Genomic DNA, 13,766 nt, shown 5'->3' on the forward strand with positions numbered 1-13,766 from the left:
GATGCTCTGTCTCAAGGCAGTGATACCCTGATCAGTGCAAGTTACTCCTCAGTTGTCAGACAGGACTCGGAGCACACATACAGATCAGGAACAAGAATACCTTGATTGCTTAGTCTAGCATGAATGCCTTAATTTTGTGTGCTACTGCAGCTGTTTACAGTGTATTTTATTTATGCCCCTCTTTTTCCCCCTCCTTCTCTAGTGCTGAGCACATTTAAAGCATGCAAGGCAAGTAAAGCATTGACCATCCTCTATAGCACTGGCAAGCTGTACACCAAAAGAGACAATTAGAAAAAATACCACAGTATTATCACAGAAAGGTATAAAAACCACCTGCTCCCCCACAGGGAAGATGGTGTGCAAGAACTTAGGGTGTAAGTGTTGGGACTCTATGCACACATTAAGGAAAATGCCTTTGAGTGAAGCAGCTTTGCCCACTTGCCTTACACAGGTGGTTGGCTCCACAATCATCATACAAGATCTTTCCCACTTGCAGCTTTGTGACGGTTTGGTGCCACGTACCACGGCAACCCCCTATCTCATTGGAAAGATGGGGTCATATTGCGAGTTCCCAACTCCCAAACAGGAGTGTTTAGAATTAGATTGTTGTCAGGGTTACTCTGATCCAAGCTTGAGATTTGCCTGCCACATATACCATGCACAACATTTTGTTGCAATTTTTTTTAAAATTTCAGTTAAAATTCCTTCAGACAGACTCAGGCAGACAGTCAGAACCCTATTGATCATAATAAACCCACTTATTTTAGAAAGGTTTTTGCCCAGGTCTCTTTATGATTATTTTTTTCCAGCACAGGAAATGTTGTTTTGCAAAGCTAAATTCCACATTCTATGGAACACATCTGCTCTCCTTGACCTGTCTATGTGCCTGGTAACCATATCAAAGACAACAAGGCCACCCGCACACAACTAAGTAATCTCTATTCTCAACTCTTCTGCCTCACTAAAGGAAAATTAATACACAGAAAGAAAAAAAAATATCAGCACAAAGACTCATCTTACATTTTTCATCCTAAGTTCTGACACGTAATACATACACTCAGGGAAAATGCATGCATACATATTCCCTACACAAACACAGGCAAATGACAGAAAGAACAGACTAGCAGGTACCTCCAAGACAAAGTTCTGTTTATTCGGTTCAAAGATTTAATCCCTCAGATTTAGGAGGAAGCCCTTGGGTGACACAAGTCAGGTGTGACGGCTTTGAAGTCCTCCGTCTATAAATAAAACTTTCTGGCTAGGGCTCACTTTTCCTTCCGCTTGAAGGAAGGGACTAGAGAATTTGCTGTCCGTAAAGCTGGACTCATTCAGCCACTGCCGAACACATTAATCCTGACATGTTTAGCATTAGAGCCAGACAGCAGCAATGGTTTTAATGAGATCAAAGACAAGAGTGGACTCACCAGCACACTTCCACCAGCCTTCGGCTGTCTCGCCAGGCTCACACCCATCCATTCGTCATCTCTGTCTTCTTTGCAGGTCTTTCCACAGAGTGTGCCCCGAGAATTGCCTACAGAAAGCAGGGAAAGACAGCAAGACATGAAGACTTGAGTTTTAAATACCCACTAAGAATTCCTAGGAGGAGACTGCCCATGAAACATTTGCCTGACAGTGCTTTGCTTTTATCGTTCATCCCGATTATTAGTTCTTGTATTCATTAATCAGGGTGATGCTCTCACTCTTACTAGGTTTCATTCAAACACACAGTAGAGGACAGACCCTGTCCCAAACAGCCAGCAGCTATTACAGCACGTCCACAGCTCTACTCAAATAAAACATCCAACTGAAGTCAATGGGAGACACATCAGATTGCCTGCAGAATGCAACGAAAGCAAAAATTACTCTTGAAAATGAGATCTAGGGCACTTAAAGAAATTGAGGCCTAAACCTTTAGTTCTGTCAGGCAGTATTCACAAATCGATGAGAGGCAGTTTACATTACAGTAGCAGAAAAAAATAAACTTACCCAAAACACATTTTTAACACATTTAAGTTTCATAAAAATCAATTCTACTTGACTCAGTCATGAAAAGACAAACAATACTAATATGCCTTTTTTATAGGCAGAGAAAGCAATAACGGGCATGCCATCAAGAAAACCAAAATATGAAGGGCTTCCATGTTCTCCATCAAAACCCAGAACAAGGTTTTAGATCAGAGCTTTGCTGTAGGACTCCACCTTCCCCCAATTGAGACACTACATGAGAGAAACCAAAGTTGATCCTGGTCACATGCAATAGGATCAAAGCACAGCTCTCACCAAGACGCTTACTTCCTTTAGTGCAAGAAGCAGACCCAAGGCATGATTTGCTGCATTATGAGGGAAGCTGCAGAATGCCAGGTTGCTAAAAACCCCACACATCATGGAACCACTGCTGCACTGCCCAGGGTCACCGCACGCACCCCTACCCCAGCGCTCCCCACCAGACACATACCCTCCACCATGCTGCAGAGTCGCACTGAAACAGGTGGAGAAAAGACAGTGGCTTAGGGTAAGCAGGGAAAAAAATAAAAATAAAATAAATCCACCTTTGCCTGGTTACTTGCTGGAGAGAGGGAGCAGGGCCACTAGGAGGACACCGGCACCAGGTGGGATGCTATTTCATAATGCTGAAGAGAACACGACACCTTTGCTGCCAGTGCTCAAAATCCATCAGGAGAGGCTGACAAATCCCTCTCAGTGTCTTGAGACCTCTTTGAAGCCATCAGGAGGATTGCTAGCCATTTAGGATATGCTTTTTTTATTTTGGTTCCCTCCTTCATCCCCCCAAGCATCATAACAAACTCTTCTCTCTAGTGACCAATGACAGAATCCTGGGGAATGTTAGGAAGATGTGCTGGGGAGGTTTAGGTTGGACATGAGGAAAAATTTCTTCCCCCAGAGGGTGGTGGAGCACTGGAACAGGCTCCCCAGGGAGGTGTCACAGCCCCAAGCCTGGCAGTGTTCAAGAAGACACTGGACAACACTCTCAGACACATGGTGTGAATTGTGGGGTTGTCAGATGCAGGGACAGGAGTTGGACTCGACGATCCTTGTGTGTCTCTTCCAACTCAGGACATTCTATGATTCTATGATAACTACCCACCTCGACCCATATCCAGTTCTGTGCATCTTCTGTCAGGATTGGTATGGACTCGACACTTAAACACTGCTCCTGGGGACTGAACAGAGGTGCTGTATCTGGATTCTGCCTTGGGAGCACCAACCAAGACCCTGGAAACCAAAAGCAAAGTAACAAGTGATTAATCTCAGGAGAAAAGAAGAAAAAAACAAACCAAACAAACCAAACAAAAACCCCACACACAAACAACAGCAAGGTTCACATTTCCAGAGCTCCCTCAGCAAAAGCACTCTCCCCAGCAACCTTGTAAAATGATGATATTGACTCACAAACTGAGAACACCGCATACAATAAAGGCATTTTTCCCCAGTGAAGCCACAAATACTCTAACAACTTAAATTTCCATTAGGATTTTAAGATATTAGCACACCCAAACCTCCCAAAAGTGTTCAGGAAAGTAGAACAGACAACAGCAGCTGCACCCATCTTTCCTCAGTTTTAACTACATCCCTATCAATCCAATAACCCCCAAGAGCTAATACCCACACCCACAAGAAGATGAAATCTGAACCTGCATGCTTGTCAGCCAGCCAAAAATTAATATGCTTGTTTAGAAAGCTGACGCATCCCATTCTCAGATAGAATCGACACCAAAACACCCATCCAACAACACAGGAACAAGTATCTTTCATGGTGCGTTGCCATCAACCAATATTTATCACTAAGGCTGTGAAGACTATACCTGGTCTATTTATCCCATGTGAGAGCTGGTGTCTCTGGGAAGCACCAATGCACAAGCTCTGACCACAGGGTTCCTTAAGGAACATACCCTAGAAAGATGATGAGCCCTTTTTAATCACTTAGGTTACAATCCAGTTAACTGCTTAACAAGCCGGCAACTGCTCATGCCTTAATAGATGTTTTTTGAGGAGGATTATGGGGGAGGCACAAGTACTAAGGGAGCCTTTTTACTGCCTCCTCGTTGAAAGAGCAGTCTTTCTCACCGAGTTGTGAACCCAGATCTGGACACATGAGGGTGAGGAGGGAGGTTAAGCAGGAGGAAGGTAGCTCCAGGAATGACGGCAGGGAACACCATGCAGTTTTTCTATGATTTAGTATCAGTTTTGCTGATACCCTTGCACTGCAAGGCAGGGCGGAGCTTCCGCATGTATAAAAAAAAAATCCTCGCTGAAGTTAAGCCCAGGGTTGGAACTAAAGGGCAACCATCTCTAAAAGACCAAGCCGCCAGTGCTCACATGTGTGGATCCAGCCTGCTACTTGGGAGGCAGCAGCTGACCAAGAAGACGCCGCTCTTGGTTTACCCACCAAAGGGATAAAGAGCTTCTGGTGCAAAGTCAGTCTGCATACACAGCCCACCCACAGCACGGATGGACAGCCCAGCACAAGTCCCAAAATGGAAGCTTTCCCTGCCTTAAAAAACTTCTCTTTCATCCTCTAATGTAAAGTTCCATCCTCAGTCGCCACCCATCATCACTATCCCAGTGAATACAGGAAGATCCAAGGCACATGTCCAGGGCAACCTGAGACACCTGGAAGAGTTCCTCCTGCATCCAAGTCTGGTCTATACCAAACAGTGGCACACCTCCGCTCCCTATGCATTTCACTGGATGTGGAACGCAACAAAACTGTCCTGTGTCACTTGGAAATACATTTACAAAAAGAAGAGAAACCCCTACATTAAGTGACCATTTTCTCCAAAGTTTTGTGAGCCAAGCTGTATTATTTGGAGAAGTTTGATGGGGCCATGCTCTACAATTCACATCATGTTTTCACAAGTGAGAAGAATTAATGTCTGAAATGCTTAAGTTGCTAAAACCTACAAAGCCTGTACACATTGCAGGGCAAGAGCAAAGGAGCCTGAAATAATAGCTCCAAATGGAAATCCCACCAGGCAGGCGGCAGGCAGAAAAATAAAGTGCCAATCATTTCATTTACACAGGCGATGAATGCATGTCATTCACTTATTGACATTCATGAGGTCTAACAAAAATAAATAAGGAGGGATATTACTAGCTTAAAGAGTTATGGCTTCAAATTGCAAATGGCAAGAAATTGTTTCTACGACCTGTTATAACAATAAGATAATGTAGGCCACATTGACCTCCAGTTTGAAATAAGCTTTGCTCTAACCTAATAAAAGCAAATATGAATCAGCAACTAGTGCACAAGATACCTTGGGCTGCAAAATGCAAGATAAAGATGAAGGAGTCTAAATCACAAAGACTCTTCAGCTCTTTTTAAAAAGCTGAATAGGAAAAAATGATAATTAATGATTTGAGTAAGCCACTGGCACAGATAATATTGCTGTCTTGAGCAAATATACCTTTCAAAAGAAAAACATCTGTTGCCACTTCTTCATGTGGACCAAGTAGAAAGAAGCAGCCAGCAAAGGCTACAGGTGACGTGTGCCAAAAGTAAATCTATTTTGGATTCATATTTGATACTTCACCCACAACATACACTATGTCACCTTGGGATCTTGTCTCATTGTTTCCCTCTTGCACCTAGACCCCAGTAGGTGAAACCTTTGCAGATCTGTTCCATCTGGCATGACCCACGTTCACCTGTGCCCCAAGACAGTCGCCTTCAGGGAGATACCAGATTGTCTGTTGGTTCATATCCCGTTTGGTTGGCCCAGTGGGTATTTGCCACACACCACTTACTTCACTGCTATTCAAAGGTTTGAGACTGGAATGTTTCCTTTGTCGAGAAAAAAAATAAATCCTTTACTTCTTCATCAGTTTCTGTGTATAACAGCTTAACTGCTGGAAGAAAGTCACCTATTTAACTGTCAGGAGACTCCAGCAGACCTGGATAAAAGACTCATTTGCATCCAAATATTTTGGAACTCAGGGCAAAACGAACAACTGCTTTGTATCTCCCCTACATATTAAAGCACCTTTGAAATCTCCTGCTATTTCTATGAAACAACACTGCAACCAGAGAAGGTGTTTTTCTCTGGCACCATATCGGAACAGAAATACATTTCAAAACAAAGCCTTAGAGTCTAACACAGACTTCTTGCATTTCAAGGCTTCTGAGTCGTGCCTGGCATAAACACAGAAGATCTGTAAACAGCCAGCAGAAGTACAACCCTCTCCTCTTGGTATTATCAGGCAACCTTCCAACATGTTCCAACGAGTTTAACCAGCTCTCCTATAAAATAGCCTAATTTTGTGGTACAGTTTTCCAGTGCTGCTATAGGACTACTTGGGTTGTCAGCAAGCAAGCACCAGCAGTTCTCCAGCCTTCTGCCACAAGGCTTATGATGTGGGCAGTAGTCTTGGCAGAAACTACTGATGAGTGCGGGTTCTCACCACAATCATAATATTCTGCAGGAAGCCTCTAGGATATTTGTGAGTAGCTACATGAAGACACCTTGAAGGGGAAACCCCATCAAGAGAAAGAGATTACTTTCCATGGAAGAGAAGCAAGAGCAACAGGAGTAGGGGTTGGGGCCATTTTAGAGTCTTTTTTGCTTGACATGCACAGAAATCTGTAAGAATCAGCCACATCCCACTGGCTTTGGGAACAAAGTATTGGGGTCTAAACCAGCATGAAGAGCAGTAGGTAGAGAGGCCATTTAACATTCTCTGCTTGCATTCATACTCATACAATCAAGGACAAACATCTCATCTGTATGGAGACAACTATGCAGCTACACGGCCAGAAACCATCACATTGCAGTAGCCACAGCAGCCAATATTAATGGATGACAAGAAGCTTTCTTGGCCACAGGGAAATCCACACCTCCTTAAAATTACTTCCTGCAGAACAGTAACTAGCACTTTGCTGGTGATTGACCCTCGGGACATACAGATTTGGAAATTAAGTGCTGCATTTAGCAGAAGGAACAGAGAATGAAAGTGTCGAGCTGACTGATGGCATGGAGAGATGCCAAGCACATGAAGCACCAGCCTACAGCGTGCCAGCAGCGATTAGACAATCACGGCTCAAGGACTGGGGAATGGAGGGACCTCACCTCACCGCAATGTTAAGTGGCAGAGAAAAAACTCTTTAAATATCCTTGCATACCACAGCTGATTTCAAAAGCAGCACCAGAGGAAGGTGCGCCACCAGCATATCCCATCTGAGTTTCTTCTCATTGGAAAGGTCTCTGCCTTTTGCTAAGCCCACAAAATAAAAAATAAATTAAACCAACAAAAAAAAGTAAATAAATAGACTTTTAAAACCCCAGTGGTCCATCCATTAAGTGCAGAGTGAGAAGCAGGAGGGCTGTTATTTGGGCAGCAGATGGATGAGCTGCAACTAACAACAGCAAGCCCAAAATGCCATGGCAGCACCTACAGCATCACTACATCATTTCTGCAACAGGGTGTTGTTAACACAACAGCCGGTCTGCGCAGGGTCAGCCTTCCTCCGCAGCTTCCTTCTGGTTGCACACAAGAACATCAGGCACTAACACCACATATCCGTTACCCTGAGATGCAGAACAGCCTTCAAGTTTCAGCAGCAGCACAACCCAGTGAAGTGAAACAGCACAGAAACCAGACTATTTCCTTATTGTAATACTCATAGCAGGACACCATGCAACTGAAGTGACTGGGTTACTTTTTTCATGCCAGATCATGTTGTCAGAAATTATAAAGTCGTTACCCTGGACTTGCTGAGGAGTTTGGGGGTGTCAGCGAGAAAGGGGCATAGGGAGGCGAAAGGAGAGATATGAAGTAACATCTTATTTTTAAAAAGAAAGACCTAAGATGTCACTCTATAAACCTTTTTTTTTTTTTTACTGGGGCAAAATTGACATTTGTTTCTTCTTAAACTGTCTGAAGGAAAGCAGAGAAAGCAACATTCTTGGTCGCTTTGTAGGGTCTTTACTCCAAGCTTCAAATTATATCCAGAGAACAGAAGCACTTCAGCTTGTCTCTGCTCCAAATGCAAGCAGCCACCTGGTTCCTTACTCGACTGAAAATGGCAATGAGGGGGAAGTGGGTAAATCTTTCAAGATTTAAAGTCATAAAACCTGGTTAAGGAAGGAAAAGGAGACATTGTCAGAAATACAATAACTCCAGCACATCTGCGATGACCAACTTTTCTTGAGATGAAAACTGTGCAAAAATAACTCCTAAACAGAAGCATCGCTGCAATTAACTATTTCAGACAGGTCAAAAGCACTGACTTACTCCACTGTCACAGTGGAGGCTAAACACCCCTGTTCCACAATAACTTCTGTGTCAAGGGCTGCATAGCAGCCTGATTACTCACACTTATCCAACGTAATATTTCAAACCAAATACCCCCCTTTTCTTCCCTCCCGCAATAATATTTGGCTCATGTAAATATTCAAGAATCACTAGGCTCTAAATTGGCTTACTGGAAACCTGCAGGCCTATGGTAGATAATACAGACAGGTGCCTCTGTGGTGTTGGCAAACAAACAGCTGAAACACTGAAGCTGAAGACCTGGGCATTACAGACACCATTTTAATATAAAACTGTATGTACACATATGCACATATGTATATATAGATGTACACACCAGGACAGGCTATGGAGAATAACACCCTTCAGCTAAGAAGCTCGCATGACCAGAAGTAGGTTAGGTGAATATCGAGCACCGATATTCAGAACAAGAAACACTGAACTATCATGACAATGATCTCAAATGCTTGAGAGCATATTAACATGCTAAATAATTTTAGACAGGCGGAAGCCCTGTCAGCCTCAGATGTGATCAATCCCATTTTTGCAGGCTAACATAGTGCACAGCTCACCAGGCAAGCCATGAATGCCCAAAATATCACTATCCAAAGTTCACTTAGCTCAAATACTGCCCACTGTAGTATGTAGGCCAAACAGACATCAGACAACTTCAATCGTAACTCTTCCTTGGGTATATAAAAGCTACAAAGTTAAGAAAACTGACACACAAACCCAAACAATAACCCTATGACTATTACAAGGAGCTATATGCTACGATGGGATTAATATTAACCATTTTTACTACACATTCCCTATAACAGATTTCAGCCTTTCCCCAGAATATCACATCTGAAAGAGAAAGGAGAGGAAAAAAAACAAAAACAAAAACAAACAAACAAACAAAAAGTAACTCTACAAGCCACTTAAGGAAATGCTTCTACAGCTTTGCACACAAAGCTCTACACACAAAAACCTGACAAATCTGAAAAATTACATCAGTTCTACTAAGCATTTCCCCCTACACTCATCCAATAAACTGGGATTATATTTTGTATTTCAATGATCTGCAACTGGTAATCACTTTAAACTTGAAATTAGAGACTTCATTCTCTGAAGGGATGTGCAAAATCCTGTACAGTAAAATAGGGTTTTAAAGCAGTACTATATAATACTGGAAGCCTCTATGCCCTCCTCAATTGAAGTGGGCGTAGCTAAGGGCACTGACAAGGGTGCAGCCCTTTGATGGTTTGAATGGCAAGGAAGATTGTCCAGATCTTTCACGCTTTCCAAAATAAATAGTTAAATACTTAAAATCAATGTTATTTGCAGTACGCAAAAAAAACCTGCTTGCACTCAGAAAATGGCCATCCAGTACAGGTGATGGCATCTTCAGAAACTGGAATAATGCTGCATACACTTTTAAGATCAATGAGATTCATTGCTGTCCCTTGACATTCAGGCTGCATGCGCACATTTAAAAGCATAACTGCATATAGCAAACTAGAGTCAATGAGATTGTAGAAAACCTAACTCCAGAACTTTTATCCCAACCTCTGTTTGGGACAGGATTTTGAAGCACCCATGAAAAAAAGCTCCCCAGTTACACAATGAAGAGAGTTCTCCCATCAGTGGTGACAATCCCACCCTTACGATTTTTGACAGCCCAGTGCTGATCCTGACCATATTAAGCTGCTGTTAGTCCTTCTAGGTGTTAGGGCTGACAATTTGCTTACTTAAAAACACTTCTTGATCTCAGATACTTGTTTCTGGGTGAAGAAGGTCCATTTGCAGAAAACTGGAGTTCGCATAACTGGAGTTTTTACCTTAGAGCACCAGACATCTTGCAGACGGCTGCCTTCAGACAGACACCCAACACTACTAGTCCAGCATCATTTCCAAAGAAACTGGGGTAGCAGAGAGATTCTCTTCCCTGATCAACCTCCCCTTTCCAAAAAAACAAACAAACAAACAAACAAACAAAAAAACAAAAAACAACAAAACCAAAAAAACCAAAAAAACCCCACACCACATCTGCTATCTGAAGATAATTCATGTTATCAATCAGAATGACAGACATCTACACAAGGAGCAACAAATACTATCATTTTCATCCCACCACACCCCACTAGATCAGCATTTCATTCACATCACTGTGAATTCCCACCAATTTGTGCTGAATACAGTCGCTTTCAGCCGTTGCATCCTTTGTCAGTTCCTGACCCAAGTTAAGCATTACTTTAAACTGAGAGCTTTTCTTCTCCCAGAGCACTTTTCCTCTATGAAGTCTTCTGATAAGTCCTTAAAAATGAATGCTCCATGAAAGCCACTATGCAGAAAGGCTGAGCACACAACTACTACTGAACTAAAGGGTGTGAAAGAAATTCATTTTTAAAGAACTGGATGCTGGCATGAATACATTTATTTATATCACAGTGCACCACAGTTCCAACATCAACAGCTGAGTAATCGGGCCATATCTAAGCGTAAAAGATAAAGACAAGCTTTGTGGGCGTTTATTGGCAGCAGTGGCTCCTATTCCCATTAGAAGTGCACCAGACGACATCGACTGGGCCCAATTAAAAGAAATCGGTTTTAATTCTGACAAAGAGCGTCTGACCCAGACAAGAGAGGGACAGACTATGCTCCAAGGCTCTTTTCAGTCAACGGGAAAAACAAGAAGCTTGCCAGTTTGCATAATTTTTCAAGATGTAGACAAACTTTCTATTATCGTTATTTAAAAAAAAAAAAAAAAAAGAAAAAGCAAGCTACATATCCATTTCCTCTACAGTCCCTCATGCCAACAGTGGGCACACAGAGAAGAGGAATGCCTCTTGATTTGGAAATGTCTTTCCAGTCACCAGAGGGATTTTCATTCTCGCAAGGTAGAGTACGGAGCGATCCGCCCTGTCAATGCTGAACACGCTGCTCCCACTGGAGGTACCGCTACTAATTTTTTTCCCGTTTAACACGGCACGACCTATCATCTTTCACACCAGATGCATTTTCTGTCAAGGAGATGAGGTGCGAAATATTTCCCCCAAGGAAGCGGGGCCACGCAAAGCACCAAACCACCGGGCGAGGGACCGCTGACGCTTGGGGACAGCAAGTTCACGATGCAGAGCGCCAGCTGTCAGCCCGGGAAGGACACCCCCGTCTTACAACACTGCCCAACGAGGGGGAGCCCGGTTTACACCAGGGTGAAGCCCTCTCCGAGCACAACAGGCGCGGAGCCGCAGCGCTGCCTCCACCGCACCCGCACGACGGGGCGGAAAGGACGCGGGGAAGAGCCCCCACAGCCGGGGCGGAGGCGCGGTCCCCTTCCCGGCTGCGGGAGCGGCGGCTGCCCCAGGGGATATCCCGGTGGTCGCCCGGTGGTTGACCCGGCAGCGCCGGGCCCGCCGCACCCCCGCCCGCCCAAACTCCGCGGTTTTACGGCCGCCGGGCGCGCAGTCCCCGCGCTACTCACCACCGCGTGCTGTCGTGGTAGTGCTGCAGCACCGAGTACCCGAAGAAGGAACCGTTGGGACCCTGAAAAACCACGGGGCGACCCACGTCCACGTTGTAGCATCGCGCCAGGGCCACCCACAGCAGCACCCACAGCAGCGCCCACAGCACCCGCGTCCCGCGCCGATGCGCAGCCGCCGGCATCCTGCGAGCTCCGGGGCAGCCGCCCGTCCCAGCGCCGCTGAGCGCTGAACCCCGGCCCGCCGAGCCCAACTCCCCGGCGGCGCTGCCGGGCGCGGCGCTTTTGTGCCCGCCCCGCGGCGGGGCTCTGCGCGGCCCGGCCCGGCCCCGCCGCGGCTCCGCTGCGCCCCGCGCCGCGACGCGCGGGGATTGCGCGCCCGTCCCCTCCGCCCCGCTCCCCCGGCTCCCCCTGGCGGCCGCGGGGCCGGGCAGCGCTCCGCCGCTCCCTACCGCCAGTAGAGGCGGCCCCGCCCGGGGACACGACGTGCTCCTCCTGTCCCCGCGCCGCACCCTGGCATCCGTGATCCGAAAGGCTCCGTCCTTGTTCTCCTCCAGCCGCGGCAGCCCGGGGCGTCGCGCGGGTCCTGCCGCCATCCTCTGCACCCCACTCCCCCATGGAACAGCCCTCCAGCTGCTCCTCTGCTCTGCTGAGACCCCACTTGGAGTCCTGTGTCCAGCTCTGGAGCCCTCAGCACAGGAAAGACATGGACCTGTTGGAGAGGGGCGAGACGAGGCCACCAAGATGATCAGAGGGCTGGAACAGCTCTGCTGGGAGGACAGGCTGAGAGAGCTGGTGTTGTTCAGCCTGGAGAAGAGAGGGCTCCAGGGAGACCTTATTGTGGCCTTTCAGTACTTAAAAGGGGCTTATAAGAAAGATGGGGACAGACTTTTTAACAGGATCTGTTGTGGCAGGACAAGGGGTAACAGTTTTAAACTAGGAGAGGGGAGATTCAGACTAGACATGAGGAGGAAATTTTTTACAATGAGGTTGGTGAAACACCGGCCCAGGTTTCCCAGAGAGGTGGTAGATGCTCCATCCCTGGATACATTCCAGGCCAGGCTGGATGGGGCTCTGAGCAACCTGATCTAGTTGAAGATGTCCCTGCTCATTGCAGGTGGGGTTGGACTAGATGACCTTGGTAGGTCCCTTCCAACCGAAACTACTCTACAATTCTGTGATTCAGCTGTGGCAATCTCATTTTTCCACCTTCCTCTCTATTCTCACGTGTCCCTTACCCACACCGCCAGAGCGATGACCATCAGGAGTCTGGAGGCAGAAGCGGGAAGTCACGGTGCCAAAGACCAGAAAGAGGTGCTGGAGGAATCGGTCCTGCCTTGTGTTGTTTGACTTGAGACCATCAGCCTCACTTGAGTTTGGCACATGGAGAGGAACCCTTCATGGTCAGTGTAATGGAAGAAGGGCCTGATTCACATTATGCTGAAATAAATGTGAGATTTTCCTGGGCAAAGGGAAACTGAGGGGAGAGGTGATGTGTTTTATTAGGATGACAGGAATGAAAATAATTTGTAAAACAAACAAAATAACAGACCTGTGTTTTCCAGCATATATCCTTTAGGTCTGAAAAAGAAGTGGCAACCTTTATGGCTAAGTAGAAGCTGAAAGTAATTGCTCTGATATTTTAGGCTATCTGACATGGAAAATAATTAGTAAAACATACAATCAAATATGAGTGAGAGCTAAGGCAAGAAGATAGTTTTCTCCAGTGGATAAGACAAGGGTGACATATCCTGCAGGAGAAGGGAAGGGGAGTTATGTACTAGAAAACCCTTGTGCCCATAGAGCTCATCATCATTCATTTTTTTAAAAAATATTAATTTTAACACTTGAGATTTATGAGAAATCATGTGTGGATCCCTCTTGAGGATCAAGACCAGGATCTTGGAGAAGAAATGCTCCCTGAGAGGTAACTGGGAGTTTTATTTGTTGTTGTTAGCCTGGGCTTTGGCTATTTAATTGCACATACTCCCCTCGTCTCTGAGGAGATGTGCTGGGAGAAGCAGAGTAGATCCTG

At 45.6% G+C, this 13,766-nt stretch overlaps 1 protein-coding gene across 2 annotated transcripts in view; it reads right to left on the bottom strand.

Annotated features, from left to right (window-relative positions):
- ITGA9 (integrin subunit alpha 9) overlaps positions 1-11,998 on the bottom strand; it is a 223,676-nt gene extending 211,678 nt beyond the window's left edge. The window contains exons 1-3 of one of the 2 annotated variants that reach the window (XM_071804740.1): positions 11,735-11,998; positions 3,107-3,234; positions 1,425-1,531 (exon numbers count right to left, since the gene is read on the bottom strand). In XM_071804740.1, the coding sequence (XP_071660841.1) occupies positions 1,425-1,531; positions 3,107-3,234; positions 11,735-11,916 (417 nt within the window). In that variant the 5' untranslated portion in view covers positions 11,917-11,998. The remainder of the gene's footprint in view (positions 1-1,424; positions 1,532-3,106; positions 3,235-11,734) is intronic. The other variant, XM_065830650.2, reaches the window with a different exon arrangement.
- Positions 11,999-13,766: the final 1,768 nt, after the last annotated feature.

Source organism: Patagioenas fasciata, chromosome 2 (assembly GCF_037038585.1).
Source record: "Patagioenas fasciata isolate bPatFas1 chromosome 2, bPatFas1.hap1, whole genome shotgun sequence".
In the NCBI taxonomy this organism is placed as follows: domain Eukaryota; kingdom Metazoa; phylum Chordata; class Aves; order Columbiformes; family Columbidae; genus Patagioenas; species Patagioenas fasciata.